The sequence below is a fragment of the Triticum dicoccoides genome, chromosome 1A (assembly GCF_002162155.2).
Source record: "Triticum dicoccoides isolate Atlit2015 ecotype Zavitan chromosome 1A, WEW_v2.0, whole genome shotgun sequence".
Classification (NCBI taxonomy): Eukaryota; Viridiplantae; Streptophyta; class Magnoliopsida; order Poales; family Poaceae; genus Triticum; species Triticum dicoccoides.
In genome coordinates, this window is record NC_041380.1 from 50205134 (window position 1) to 50219875 (window position 14742).

The 14742-nt window shown below is 36.6% G+C and overlaps 1 protein-coding gene across 1 annotated transcript; it reads right to left on the minus strand.

Moving 5' to 3' along the window:
• Positions 1 to 494: 494 nt before the first annotated feature.
• Positions 495 to 4487, minus strand: LOC119361613. Its single transcript, XM_037626777.1, has 6 exons — positions 4377 to 4487; positions 4176 to 4274; positions 3874 to 4053; positions 2393 to 2446; positions 1598 to 1744; positions 495 to 1010 (listed from the first exon to the last, which is right to left on the minus strand). Exons 1-6 carry the CDS (start codon positions 4464 to 4466, stop codon positions 654 to 656), a joined length of 927 nt encoding a protein of 308 aa, XP_037482674.1. The 5' UTR covers positions 4467 to 4487; the 3' UTR covers positions 495 to 653.
• Between the last annotated feature and the right edge of the window lie 10255 nt (positions 4488 to 14742).

Here is a 14742-nt window from a genome sequence, read left to right on the forward strand (position 1 = left end):
TGTTTTTTTGACATTGGAGCACCGGGAGTACCCCAAGGCTGGGAGCACCGGATACTTTCCCTTGTGACTATGTAGTAAAATTGCCAAAGTCAAGTCAATAAAATTCTAAACACCTAGTTATAGTGAACAAGTAAAAGGACAAAAAGATTCAAACACGAAGACCCAAATGAGAGAAATCCAAGAATGTTTCTCGCCGAAAAAAACATACAACCACATCACGCAACCATTCGATTGTTGAGGGCATGGATTTTGGCAAGAATTTGTCCTTCCCCTTTAAAATATTTCACTAACCATTCGAACGCCTAATGTGCAATACTTTCACTGGTGACTGCAATAGATGAGAAACTTTGGATGGATAGGAACTATAGAAACCCAAACAACATGTGAATACAGGATCCTTGGTGGGCCTACAAAAAACTATCACACATATTACTTATCTCGTTGACCTTTTGTGTTTGCCTCCGATTCGCTAGAGATTAGTGATCTATCTCACACAATGGTTGGAAAAACCACCCCATAAGTTTTTTATACAAGCTAGAGATTGCATGGTATGTACTACAGTTGGGAATTTAAATTTGTAGTGAGGACATGATGAACACTCCTTTCTTGATTATTTTTTAGCCTTTGAAGTACATAAGTGAAATATCACATAGTTAATCAGCACAACTAGGCCCCCCATAAAAGAACTGTGCCCACTTTATTTTTGAAGGAGTATAGCAACCTTTTCCATCAGTAGAAGATGGAAGATCTGCAACGATGTTATGATCAATACCCTGTGCATCGATAAGCTTGAGTATACCGAAGGATGCAGCCCTGCCGGTTTCGAAAACATAGCCACTTCCCGTTGGAGGACTTGGTCGTGATTTCCTATGCTTGACATAGCCACCGAAGCTTATCTCCACGGGTTTATCTATGAGTCCTGTAATCAAGGATTTAGGGAAGTAACCCACGGGTTTTGGATGCCCACTATTAGCTCCCACATGGATCTGCCAATCACCTGAAGATTGTTCCTACATGTATTGATCGACATGTTAGTACACACTATCTTTGTTCTAATGTATAGGAGATACTTCTACCATCCCACATACATGATATACTAACATCCCAGAAAACTTAATCAAACTTCTAAATCTTTGACTAGTAATTATAAAATTAATATTTTTTTAGCAAGGTTGAGGTTATAACATTATATTTTTCTAAAATATAGTTTCGCACAATATAGTCTCCTAATTATGCGCGTGCGCGAGCACGTGTATGCACGCGCGCGCGCACACGCACACACAGAGAGAGAGAGATAACAATGGCAATCATTAGGAACTACACAAAAACAAAGCCATCATTTTTTGGTAAGATAAGGACTGGTGTGTAAGAGTTAGCTTAAATATACATATATGATTTTCCAAACAAAGAATAGCATTCTTCCTGCACCGTATATTATATACGATGATTACTTGTTCTAGTCTAAGCATATTTCAATGGTAGGCCCCTTTCCAAAGCTAATGCTACTATGCCATCACAAGCTTGCACATCTAGATAAACCCTTTCCTCCCAAGAGACCAAATAAAAAATCTAGAATGCTGGATGAGAAAGTATGTACCTTGAATATTCTTAGTGTGATATATGATTTGTTGCCATTGATACGTGAAAGTGGACTGATGACCTGGCCTGGAGCTATCCTCGATGATGTCTTGTGATAGCCAGGGCATTTCATGTTCCAACAACCCTTGCTAGAAGATCCACCACTCTGACATTGCAATATAATTAAAATGTGCTACAACGTTCACAGTACCACACAGGTATTTATGTTTTACACAATGTATAATTAAGTATTCTTAAGAAGCCCATGTCCATGCCCAAGGCTACGAGCCTAGAGACAGAGACCTACTCCACAAAGTTTTCGTTCATGGTATATGGTAATGATGACATCTAAATATATTAGCACCTCTGTTTGTAAATACATGTCAAATCAATATTTATATTTGTATAGTTAAATAGTTCTACTAAATAGATTTATCATGAAAATATTAATGGATGATATAATTTTATAGTTACACAAAATAAAAGTTAATGGTAAAAGTTGCATGCTGAGAATGTGGCAATTCCTAACCAACACCATTATACGAACAAGTGGATTGCATTATATGGCAAATTATTGGATGCATATTATTTCAGACATAACTTATACCACACCTCAAATAAAGTATTACCATGAATGCTTGTTTATCAGGTATGTGCATGCTTGCAAATACAATATTGTTAGTTTCTAGTAATAGAAATTGAAAACTTTGTAGTTTTTTCAACCACACATAATTCCTTGCATGTAACACTTCTATTTTTTTTAACAAATATCATGAATAGTGTATACTATAGAGTTTAAAAAGAGAAAACTTACAATCCAAGACGTGTAGAAATGAGTGTGTGAATCCTTGTACAGCCATGGGAAAATCTAGACAACATGTTGTAGTGTTAGCATAGATAAAGAAAACAATCCATCCATCCATCCTTACTCATATATATGTTTCAACCGTATATATTACTATACAAATACAAGATTCCAGATAATTGGAAATCAAATAAATTAGGTAGAAAAGGGATCCTTGCAAATAAAACTACAATCAACAAGAAAAGTGTTCAAGATAAATCCATAGTCGATCAAGAGGATGCATGATAACCGTTAAGAAGCTTGGTTGCTAGCTGTTAGGTTACGCTTATGCAACATTTTGTGTGTGCACAATGCTTAACATACTCTAGCTCAAAGCACAACATTTCAAACTATGATATTGTACAAGAGAAATGTATCATGTCAAGCGGTTCTTTGGAATCTAGAAAATGTACCTAACACTAACATTCCAGGAGTCAATTGTTGCAATTGGAAAGAAAAAATTGCTCCCCCAAAACAACTGAAAATGTGTTTAATACACAAATATCAAATTTTTATAAGAGGAAATTAACCAAGGGAATTCACATATAATATTTTTTGGATGATGAATAATTAGATAAAGTTATACATGTGTATCCATGATACGATGTTTGAAAACTGCATCCCATAATTCACCCCTTATTTTGTTCCTATAATCTTTAGGCACATTGTTTTCTTAACTTGCTACTTAACATGGAACTGATAGAAATTAGAGAAATTTATACATGTGTATCCATGAATTAATACTTGTCTATCCATGTGTATCCTACATGACAAATAATTAGATAAAGCTATACATGTGTATCGATGATGAATAATTAGAGAGAGAGAGAGATAGAGAGAGAGAGAGATAGGTAGAGGGAGAGAGATCATGATGATGTCAAAGAAGAGCTAATTAACACATTTTAAGGTTTATTATACTATGGTCTATGTGGTGGGAAGTTTGGAACCACATAACTACATTGTAGGAACTTCATTTACCATGAAAGACATCCTTTGTTTAGAAGTTCCCAAAATTGATAAAATAAAAATATACCCACTTTCCTAAACTAAGGATGGGAAGGAAGGAACCAAGAATATCTTGTAAATTAATGAATAGATAATCAAAGTAGTAACGAATTGGAGTAAAATAAATAATGTATTGGTATAAATGAAATTTCTAGCTACATATGCTTGATGAATTCTATGTACATGGGGTGTATGTATATTATGTTTCCCATCCACAATAATTGTGTACACATAACTTAAGTGGCTATCAACTACTAATATAGTAAATATTGATAAGATCTTAGAGAAAATTGTCCACCCATGTGGAATTTGAAAGAGAATCGAAACAATTCTTATGGGAGTTATACACAACATGTGCATGAGATCCAATATTATATTTATGACTAGTAATATTTTTTATATAGTGGAACTAATATACATACTGCTCTCCAAATCATGTAACTTACATGCCACCCAAATTGAATCCCGCTGAGCGAAGATGGTTTTCCATCTCCTCTATTTACAATTGAAATCATTGCTGCACTTGATTGTCCAAGTTGTAAATCATGGTTGTAAACATCTATTGTGGCCTCCACACCATAATAGTGATCCTTGCCACCTTCTGGGTACCATGTATGAATTGAGTACTGTCAAGATGTAATTTACATGACCTTATTGTGAGTAGTTTGCATCTTTCAGGATGTAGATGATGGGTAAAAAATTCTCACAGGCGCTAAGTTCACTTAAGAAACACATATTACTCACTCACATAAGTGATTATTGAAGTTTCATTTGAGGTAAGATTTTGATTTGGAAAGATGAGATCCGGAGCAACATCAGAGGGCCATGGCACTGTTGAGTTTCCTTGCTTCAAATTGTTGACAAGAGGAAGAAAAAACATGAAAGCAAGTAAAGCATTATGAGAGGTATGTATTGCGTTATCAATAGATAACTAAAGTATATCTTTTACCTCTTCAATGGAAGGAAAGCATTGTGTTGTGAGTGTATTAGCAAGAAGCAATACAACAAACAACACAATATGTTGAAGAGAACTACCCATCTACCTCAAAGCCAAAGGAGAAACACGAGTGTTGATGTAGCGATGTGCCTTTCATTGAGGCCACCTTTAATAGTATGAAATGTCGTGGTTCCTATAGGATTTGGTGAGGACAATTAGTGACAGGCATTTAAAGCATGATCATAATGGAAAAATATATAATATGAAGGATTTAGTTCTAACACAATCTTGCTTGAAAGTCAAATATTCAATGATGAAATTAATGAGGTGCATTTATATCCTAGTCATGTACAATAAACACATAAGATATATAAAAATAAATTCAGTAAAATAAAAATCTAAGATTTTAGGAAAAGAATAAATACATAGCCATATCTTCTATATGAAATAGCTAGCCCTCACAAATGTTGTTCTCTCAACATGCACACATGCCACCTCACGATGCAACATGCATGAGAAAAGACAAACATCAACTGCAGTGATGCCTAGGAAAGAACTCACCTCAACATGCAAACATGCTAGATAATTTCCACTTTGTTATTCTATGTATATTTAATAAATATTTTTCCATAATATAATAACTAATAAATCATTTGTAATTTCAATTTTAGTTCTCATAGTATTAAACCAATATTCATGTTCAATACAACCAAATCTAATTAAAATATAGTGCAAAAAATCCTCGCAACATGTGCAGGAAGCATCTAGTACAATTAAAGAATATCGCCTAATATGAACCAATAATAATAAATGATATGTTTATTTCAAACTAAAATCTTGTTGGAAAATGAGTTAAGTGTGAAATTAAGAGCATATATCCTAGTCATATACAAAGATCACATAAGATAGGTACAAATACATAATATACAAATCGTTGAGACACATAGCCACCAAAACTTATCTCCACATGTTTACTTATAAGTTATGGAATGAAGGACTTTGGTAAGTAACCCGCTGGTTTTGGATCACCACTAACTCTGTAAAGCTGGACATGCTAATCATCAGAAAATTTTCCTGTGATAAAGAACATATGAATAATTAGTTTTATTACCCTAGTTGTGTCCCACTCGGCTATTTTACCCCTAATTTCCAAAAGCCAATGGTTCTGTCCAAGTCTCTTTGCTCCTCTTATGCTTTTGCCCTTCGACTGTTTGATAGTCACTTTAAAACTTCATAACAAATTCATACTAAATCAGAGAAATGCAAATAAGATACCAAAATGTTCAGAAAAACATCAATATGTCAATGTCATCTGCATTCGTGACAAAAGTGTTGGAAAGTGCCCATCCAAGTTTTAGCTCTTATGATACCACCATGAAAAGTAAAATCTGAAAAAAATTCAAAAATAAATTTGGTGCAAAATAATGATAAATGTTTCAACTACTTGCCAAGTTTCATCAGGGAATGACATTCGTGGAAGTCATGGCAAAAAATCAGCACTCCAAAATAGGTTGTTTTTTTGCCACGAGTTCCATGAATGTCATTCCCTGATGAAACTTGGCAAGCACTTAAAACATTTGTCATTATTTGCCACCAAATTTATTTTTGAATTTTTTGATTTTTTTTTCCATATTTTTACTGTTCATGGTGGAATCATAAGAGCTAATACTTGGATGGGCACTTTGCAAAACTTTTGTCATGAGTGCAAATTATATTGAAATATAGATGATGTTTTTCCAACATTTTGGTATCTTATTTGCATTTTATTATTTACTATGAATTTGTTATGAAGTTTTCAAAGTGACATTCAAACGGTCAAAGGGCAAAAGCATAAGAGGAGCGAAGGGACTTGGACAAAACCGATGGCTTTTGAAAATTAGAGGTAAAACAGCTTGGTGGGACACAACTAGGGGCATAAAATTAATTATCCCATGAATATATGTTAAAATCTAGGAATAATTATGTGATTGGATCATTTCCCAAACTAATTCCAATCTACAAAGTGTAGTGATTCACATGTACTATTTCTCAGCATGCTACTCAAATCATCAAAAATACATTGTATACTTAATAGGTACCATGAACCTACAATGTTTACCTCTCTGCAGACTGTACTTTTGTGTGGTACATACTTGGAATTCTCTATGACACCACAACTCTATTTTTGTTTAATATCCACTAGTTTGACTCTAGGTTGTTATAATTTCATGAACTAATTTTGGCACTTTAATATGGAATAGAGTGATACAAAAATTCCATGTTTGTTTTCCTCCCAAGAGAACAAAAAAATTTAGCATGTTTCTGTAGAAGTTTGTACCTTGAATACTCTAGTCCCATATATCATTTTTTGGCAAGTATATCCGGAAGTGATCTATTGACATCGCCTGAAGAGATGGTCGATGATGTCTTGCTTAAACCAGGATAAATCACATTTGTGCGACCATTGCGAGAATCACTCTACAGTTGAAATATTGATTAAAAATGTACTACAAACAGTGTAGAATATAACACGCACAACATTTTTTATTGTATATGTTCAAAAGTATTTATGATTTTCACCCAATAAAAATGAAAGATTTTGAAGAAGTCCACGACCATGTCCATTACTAGTGCAACATATATGCATCGAATTCGGTCAAGTTAATGTTTCATATGGTCAATGCTAATGATGACATTAAAAGTGTACTATAACTCATATGTTGTTTGAATCCAGGATAAATATATATGTTTTTTATCACAGGAAAAACCTTGGTTGGAATCCAAGGTCCTGATATTTGGTTATGTGTGATAGTTTGCTAAATTTATTATTTCTCCACATGATGTTCACTTTTTGGCAAGGCATATGCAGTTTGGTAGGGATGAGGTTACAATGCTAAAATGTGTAATTATATTACTATATTCATTATTCCTTCACAACCTAATCATGAACATTCGATGACCCGTAATATGAGAACAATCAGTATTTTGACCCATGAATATTTTTGTGGTTCATGGCAAGGCAAGCCAACTAATTCAGTGCTTAGCTTCTTTGTATTCAATTGTGTTGGGCTTTTGTGCCCAATCCTACATTTGAAATTTTCTTATCTCTGTTGGATGTTTGCCTTCCCTTGGAGAACTTAATCCATTTTATGACTTTGGTTTCATGCAAGGGAGTAGGGGTCTCCACCCACATATTTCTAAAAATAGTACATGTGTTTTTTCTCGATAGTTTAAGAGAACTTTCGAATGCTACACATAGTCAAGCAAATGTATCAACCAAGGCCAAAATATACATATTGTGTTCTTTTAATGAATTTGTGAGGTGACCCCCTCCCCCCAAAAAAGAAGATAGAATCATCTATATGTTCCTACTTTCCTATGTAAGCTCACAATACTTTTTGCTTCATCTGAACATATCGAGACTTCCTTTGCATGTACAAGGGTACTTTAAAATGTTGGAAGCTATGTAACAATGTCGATATGTTCCTAGACAAGAACTTCTTACTAATAGTGGGAGTACTATAGATTACTGGGGCTATAAATGTCACTCTAAACTGCAGTGAGTCGTATCATGATGGTTTGTACATTTACATGGGAATGCTTTTTACATTTTATTTTTTAAATAAAAAACTATCAAGAAATCTTCGATGTTATAAATATGAATACAAATTAATTAGTATGCACAAGCAATTAATATGAGATTTTATATTCATTATCCCAACCAAGTGAGAGGTTGGATCGCTTTCTAGTGCATGTACATTTTTTGACTATTTAGTGCATGTATATTCAATATTATAAGATGCCACAAAGAGATGTGCTAGAATATATAGTTGTACAATTAAGCAGACCTTCATTAGTGGCTCCTAATTATATATATTCAAATAAAAGTTATAAGACTTACATTCCAAGCCATGTATAAATTAGTATGAGAATCCTTGTACAACACAAGGAAATCTGCACAAATTTTGTTGTTGTTTTAATTAAAATGTAAAGAGCTTGTTGATTTATCATGCAATTAACCCATGCTATGGAAGCTACATAATTATATAAAAAACACTTCATGTAGCTAAATGTACTTGAATATTTTCATAGTAAATGCAGTGCATGTATGCTTTCGTTTCAACAACGACGCACATAGAGGCTCATCAGTTACCGACCTTGAACTGGTAAAAAAAAGTTACTCCCTCCGATCCATAATAAGCGTGGCAGCCTTGAAATAAGGTTGAACTAACTTTAGTTCAAAGTTACAACACTTATTTTGGATCGAAGGGAGTACCAACCTTTGAGGGAACAAGCATAAAGGTATTATGCCAATATAAAACTTGTTAGTTAGGACATGATTTATTTCATCTAAGCCACAAAAAAATAACGAGACAGTTGCATTCTTGCCTTGTAGCCTACCCATGTGGTTTGCCCTTACTTTTTGACCTTGCTCAGTTTTGCCCTTAGATTTTTTCCAAGGGTCGCTTGAATGTCCTTCCATCATGGTGTCGTTTGGTTAGCGCCGTTTGACCGTGACATGGCAACATTTTGGACATTTTTGCCCCTAGTGACTGGCAAAAGGGTTGTGTCACTTACATGTAGAACCCACCAGAAAAGAATAAAATAATAAACCGACCTCACTTCTCGCTACCTTACATACGGGACCCACTAGGAAAAACATAAAATAAATAAATAAAATCCAAATAATATCTCTCTCTCTATCCTCCCCATCTCCTACATCCCATAGACATGGGAGATGCCTGCCTGCGTGGTTGCTAAGAACCAATGTGCGAGGAGGAAGGGAAGCGGCCGGGGCGGGCTTGAAGGGCCACTCCGCGCCCATGGTTTCTGCCTTGGATGCCCGCATCACCATGAAGCCATGCGACGCCCTTGCCAATCTCCTCCAACTCCAGTGGCCAACCTGCGTGTACGCGGCCACCTACCTTCTCGATCCTCGAGACAATGTCAGCAGGTCCGCGGTGTTGCGCCTCGTTCCCAATCGAGGTAGTCGGCCGGGGATGGCCCCGCTGTGATCCCACACATCACCCCTCTTGAGCAAAGATATCCAGCCGCCATGGTTGATTCGTCATCAATGCCGCACCCCAGCCTCCTCGTCACCTTTGTTGACTCTATGGGGACTCCCAAAGATGCATGCTACCTCGTCGTCATGGCCCTTGACCCCGAGTACCCATCCAGCACGAGCGTTCTCTGACGATCACCTCCACCGGCAATGGAGACGCCTCCCAAGCTCCTTTGCAACTTTAGGACACCCCCATGCGCTCGTGGTGATCTGCACCTCCCATCTCTCCTCTCCGTACCCGGAAGCTCCCCGTCACCTCGTGCCGTTGTATGTCATGCTACCTCTTGAGCACTGCGTTGGTTTTCCCTTGAAGAGGAAAGGGTGATGCAGCAAAGTAGCGTAGGTATTTCTCTCAGTTTTTGAGAACCAAGGTATCAATCCAATAGGAGGCCGCGCACGAGTCCCTTGTACCTACACAAACAAATAAATCCTCGCAACCAACGCGATAAGCGGTTGTCAATCCCTACATGGTCACTTACGAGAGTGAGATCTGATAGATATGATAGGATAATATTTTTGGTATTTTTATGATAAAGAGAAATAAAAGATGCAAAGTAAAATAAATGGCAAAGGAAATAACTAAGTATTGGAAGATTAATATGATGGAAGATAGACCCGGGGGCCATATGTTTCACTAGTGGCTTCTCTCAAGAGCATAAGCATTTACGGTGGGTGAACAAATTACTGTTGAGCAATTGACAGAATTGAGCATAGTTATGAGAAGGTATGATCATGTATATAGGCATCACGTCCGAGACAAGTAGACCGACTCCTGCCTGCATCTACCACTATTACTCCACACATCGACCGCTATCCAGCATGCATCCAGAGTATTAAGTTCAAGAGAACAGAGTAACGCTTTAAGCAAGATGACATGATGTAGAGGGATAAACTCATGCAATATGATATAAACCCCATCTTGTTATCCTCGATGGCAACAATACAATACGTGCCTTGCTGCCCCTACTGTCACTGGGAAAGGACACCGCAAGATTGAACCCAAAGCTAAGCACTTCTCCCATTGCAAGAATGATCAATCTAGTAGGCCAAACAAAACTGATAATTCGAAGGGACTTGCAAAGATAACCAATCATACATAAAAGAATTCAGAGAAGATTCAAATATTGTTCATAGATAAATTTGATCATAAACCCACAATTCATAGGTCTCAACAAACACACCACAAAAGAAGATTACATCGAATAGATCTCCACAAGAGAGGGGGAGAACTTTGTATTGAGATCCAAAAAGAGAGAAGAAGCCATCTAGCTAATAACTATGGACCCGTAGGTCTGAAGTAAACTACTCACACTTCATCGGAGGGGCTATGGTGTTGATGTAGAAGCCCTCCGTGATCGATGGCCCCTCTGGTGGAGCACCAGAAAAGGCCCCAAGATGGGATCTCGTGGATACAGAAAGTTACGGTGGTGGAATTAGGGTTTTGGCTCCGTATCTAGTAGTTTGGGGGTACGTAGGTATATATAGGAGGAAGGAGTACATCGATGGAGCAACAGGGGGCCCACGAGGGTGGAGGGCGCGTCTGGGGGGGGGGTAGGCGCCCCCTACCTCGTGCCTTTCTCGTTGATTGCTTGACATAGGGTCCAAGTCCTCTGGATCATGTTCGTTCCGAAAATCATGTTCCCGAAGGTTTCATTCCATTTGGACTCCGTTTGATATTCTTTTTCTGCGAAACCCTAAAATAGGCAAAAAACAGCAATTCTGGGCTAGGTCTCCGGTTAATAGGTTAGTCCCAAAATAATATAAAAGTGTATAATAAAGCCCAATAATGTCCAAAATAGAATATAATATAGCATGGAACAATAAAAAATTATAGATACGTTGGAGACGTATCAAGCATCCCCAAGCTTAATTCCTGCTCGTCCTCGAGTAGGTAAATGATAAAAACAGAATTTTTGATGTGGAATGCTACTTGGCATAATTTCAATGTAATTCTTCTTAATTGTGGTATGAATATTGAGATCCGAAAGATTCAAGACAAAAGTTCAATATTGACATAGAAATAATAATACTTCAAGCATACTAACTAAGCAATTATGTCTCTTCAAAATAACATGGCCAAAAAAAGTTATCCCTACAAAATCATATAGTATGGCTATGCTCTATCTTCACCACACAAAGTATTTAAATCATGCACAACCCCGATGACAAGCGAAGCAATTGTTTCATACTTTTGGTGTTATCAAACTCTTTCAATCTTCACGCAATACATGAGCGTGAGCAATGGACATAACACTTTAGGTGGAATAGAATGGTGGGTGTGGAGGAGACAAAAAAGGGGAAGATAGTATCACATCAACTAGGCGTATCAACGGGCTATGGAGATTCCCATCAATAGATATCAATGTGAGTGAGTAGGGATTGCCATGCAATGGATGCACTAGAGCTATAAGTGTATGAAAGCTCAACAAAAGGAACTAAGTGGGTGTGCATCCAACTCGCTTGCTCACGAAGACCTAGGGCATTTTGAGGAAGCCCATCATTGGAATATACAAGCCAAGTTCTATAATGAAAAATTCCCACTAGTATATGGAAGTGATAACATAGGAGACTCTCTATTATGAAGATCCTGGTGCTACTTTGAAGCACAAGTGTGGTAAAAGGATAGTAGCATTGTCCCTTCTCTCTTTTCCTCTCATATTTATTTATTTGGGCCTTCTCTTTTTTATGGCCTCTTTTTTTAGTCCGGAGTCTCATCCCGACTTGTGGGGGAATCATAGTCTCCATCATCCTTTCCTCACTTGGGACAATGCTCTAAAAATGATGACCATCACACTTTTATTTACTTACAACTCAACAATTACAACTCAATACTTAGAACAAAATATGACTCTATGTGAATGCCTCCGGTGGTGTACCGGGATATGCAATGAATCAAGAGTGACATGTATGAAAGAATTATGAACGGTGGCTTTGCCACAAATACAATGTCAACTACATAATCATGCAAAGCAATATGACAATGATGGAGCGTGTCATAGTAAACGGAACGGTGGAAAGTTGCATGGCAATATATCTCGGAATGGCTATGGAAATGCCATGATAGGTAGGTATGGTGGCTGTTTTGAGGAAGGTATATGGTGGGTGTATGATACCGGCGAAAGGTGCGCGATATTAGAGAGGCTAGCAATGGTGGAAGGAAGAAAAGTGCGTATGATCCATGGACTCAACCTTAGTCATAAGGAACTCATATACTCATTGCAAAAATCTACAAGTTATCAAAGCAAAGTATTACGCGCATGCTCCTAGGGGATAGATTGGTAGGAAAAGACAATCGCTCGTCCCCGACCGCCACTCATAAGGAAGACAATCAATAAATAAATCATGCTCCGACTTCATCACATAACGGTTCACCATACGTGCATGCTACGGGAATCAAAAACTTTAACACAAGTATTTCTCAAATTCACAACTACTCGACTAGCATGACTCGAATATTACCATCTCCATATCTCAAAACAATTATCAAGTATCAAACTTCTCATAGTATTCAACACACTCATAAGAAATTTTTTATTAATCTTGAATGCCTAACATAATTAAAGCAAATTACCATGCTGTTTTGTAGGACTCTCAAAATAATATAAGTGAAGCATGAGAGAACAATAGTTTCTATAAAACAAATCCGCCGATGTGCTCTAAAAGATATAAGTGAAGCACTAGAGCAAAACTATATAACTCAAAAGATATAAGTGAAGCACATAGAGTATTCTAACAACTTCCGAATCATGTGTGTCTCTCTCAAAAGGTGTGTACAGCAAGGATGATTGTGGAAAACTAACAAATAAAGACTCAAATAATACAAGACTCTCCAAGCAAAACACATATCATGTGGTAAATAAAAATATAGCTCCAAGTAAAGTTACCGATGGAAGTAGACGAAAGAGGGGATGCCTTCCGGGGCATCCCCAAGCTTTGGATTTTAGGTGTCCTTAGATTATCTTGGGGTGCCATGGGAACCCCCAATCTTAGGCTCTTTCCACTCCTTGTTCCATAATCCATCAAATCTTTTACCCAAAACTTGAAAACTTCACAACACAAAACTTAAGGTAGAAAATCTCGTGAGCTCCGTTAGCGAAAGAAAACAAAACACCACTTCAAGGTACTGTAATGAACTCATTCTTTATTTATATTGGTGTTAAAACTACTGTATTACAACTTCTCTATGGTTTATAAACTATTTTACTAGCCATAGATTCATCAAAATAAGCAAACAACACACAAAAAACAGAATCTGTCAAAAACAGAACAGCCTGTAGTAATCTGTAGCTAACGCAAGATCTAGAACCCCAAAAATTCTAAAATAAATTGCTGGACGTGAGGAATTTATCTATTAATCATCTTCAAAAAGAATTAACTAAATATCACTTTCCAAATAAAAATGGCTGCAATTTTCGTGAGCGCTAAAGTTTCTGTTTTTTACAGCAAGATTAAAAAGACTTTCCCCAAGTCTTCCCAACGGTTCTACTTGGCACAAACACTAATTAAACACAAAAACACAACCAAAACATAGGCTAGATAAATTATTTATTACTAAACAGGATCAAAAAGCAAGGAATAAAAATAAAATTGGGTTGCCTCCCAACAAGCGCTATCGTTTAACGCCCCTAGCTAGGCATAAAAGCAAGGATAGATCTAGGTACTGCCATCTTTGGTAGGCAATCCATAAGTGGCTCTCATAATAGATTCAGAAGATAATTTAATTTTCTTTCTAGGGAAGTTTTCCATGCCTTAACAGAAATTGGAATCTAATATTCCCTTCATTCATATCAATAATTGCACCAATCGTTCTAAGGAAAGGTCTACCAAGAATAATAGGACATGAAGGATTGGAATCTATGTCAAGAACAATAAAATCTACGGGAACATAATTCCAATTTGCAACAGTAAGAACATCATTAATTCTTCCCATAGGTTTCATAATAGTGGAATCCGCAAGGTGCAAGTTTAAAGAGCAATCATCAAAATCACAGAAACCTAGCAAATCACACAAACCTAGCAAATCACACAAAGTCTTTGGAATCGTGGAAACACTAGCACCCAAATCACACAAAGCATAGCATTCATGATCTTTAATTTTAATTTTAATAGTAGGTTCCCACTCATCATAAAGTTTTCTAGGGATAGAAACTTCCAACTCAAGTTTTTCTTCATAAGATTGCATCAAAGCATCAACGATATGTTTAGTAAAAGCTTTATTTTGACTATAAGCATGAGGAGAATTTAGCATGGATTGCAACAAGGAAATACAATCTATCAAAGAGAAATTATCATAATTAAATTCCTTGAAATCCAAAATAGTGGGTTCATTAATATTTA